Genomic DNA, 340 nt, shown 5'->3' with positions numbered 1-340 from the left:
GCCTGGGAAGAAAGGGCCCCTGTCCCAGTCAAATCCAGAGCAGCAGGAAGACTCAGCAGGCTCTTTGGGGGAATCCTAATTTATTGAACCCTAAACCCAGAAGGGCTCTCCGTACACCGGGAACACCGGGCTGGGGCGCGGTGGCCGTCTCGGGGCCGCCCCCTGCAGACCGGTGAACCTCCACGGTCTCCTGGGGGCCGCCTCTGCCACCGGGGCCGGGCTGTTCCCAGCTGGCTCGGCCGCAGCGTCCTGGGAGCCCTGGGGTGGACACTGGTGGCTGCAGGACACTTGTGGCTCTGCCACCTGCTCCTGGGAGTGCTTCTGTGGCTGCAGCTGGGCT

At 66.5% G+C, this 340-nt stretch overlaps 1 protein-coding gene across 1 annotated transcript in view; it reads right to left on the bottom strand.

The window, feature by feature from the left end:
- Nucleotides 1-340, bottom strand: part of HSPA9 (heat shock protein family A (Hsp70) member 9) — a 25,650-nt gene that overhangs the window by 22,748 nt on the left and 2,562 nt on the right. Inside the window, exon 2 of the mRNA XM_017738154.1 lies at nt 116-249. Within this exon, the coding sequence (XP_017593643.1) occupies nt 116-249 (134 nt within the window). The remainder of the gene's footprint in view (nt 1-115; nt 250-340) is intronic.

This window comes from Corvus brachyrhynchos, unplaced genomic scaffold (assembly GCF_000691975.1).
Source record: "Corvus brachyrhynchos isolate BGI_N302 unplaced genomic scaffold, ASM69197v1 scaffold616, whole genome shotgun sequence".
In the NCBI taxonomy this organism is placed as follows: domain Eukaryota; kingdom Metazoa; phylum Chordata; class Aves; order Passeriformes; family Corvidae; genus Corvus; species Corvus brachyrhynchos.
Note: the sequence above shows the minus strand (reverse complement) of the source record. Positions and strands in the feature narration are given on the sequence as shown.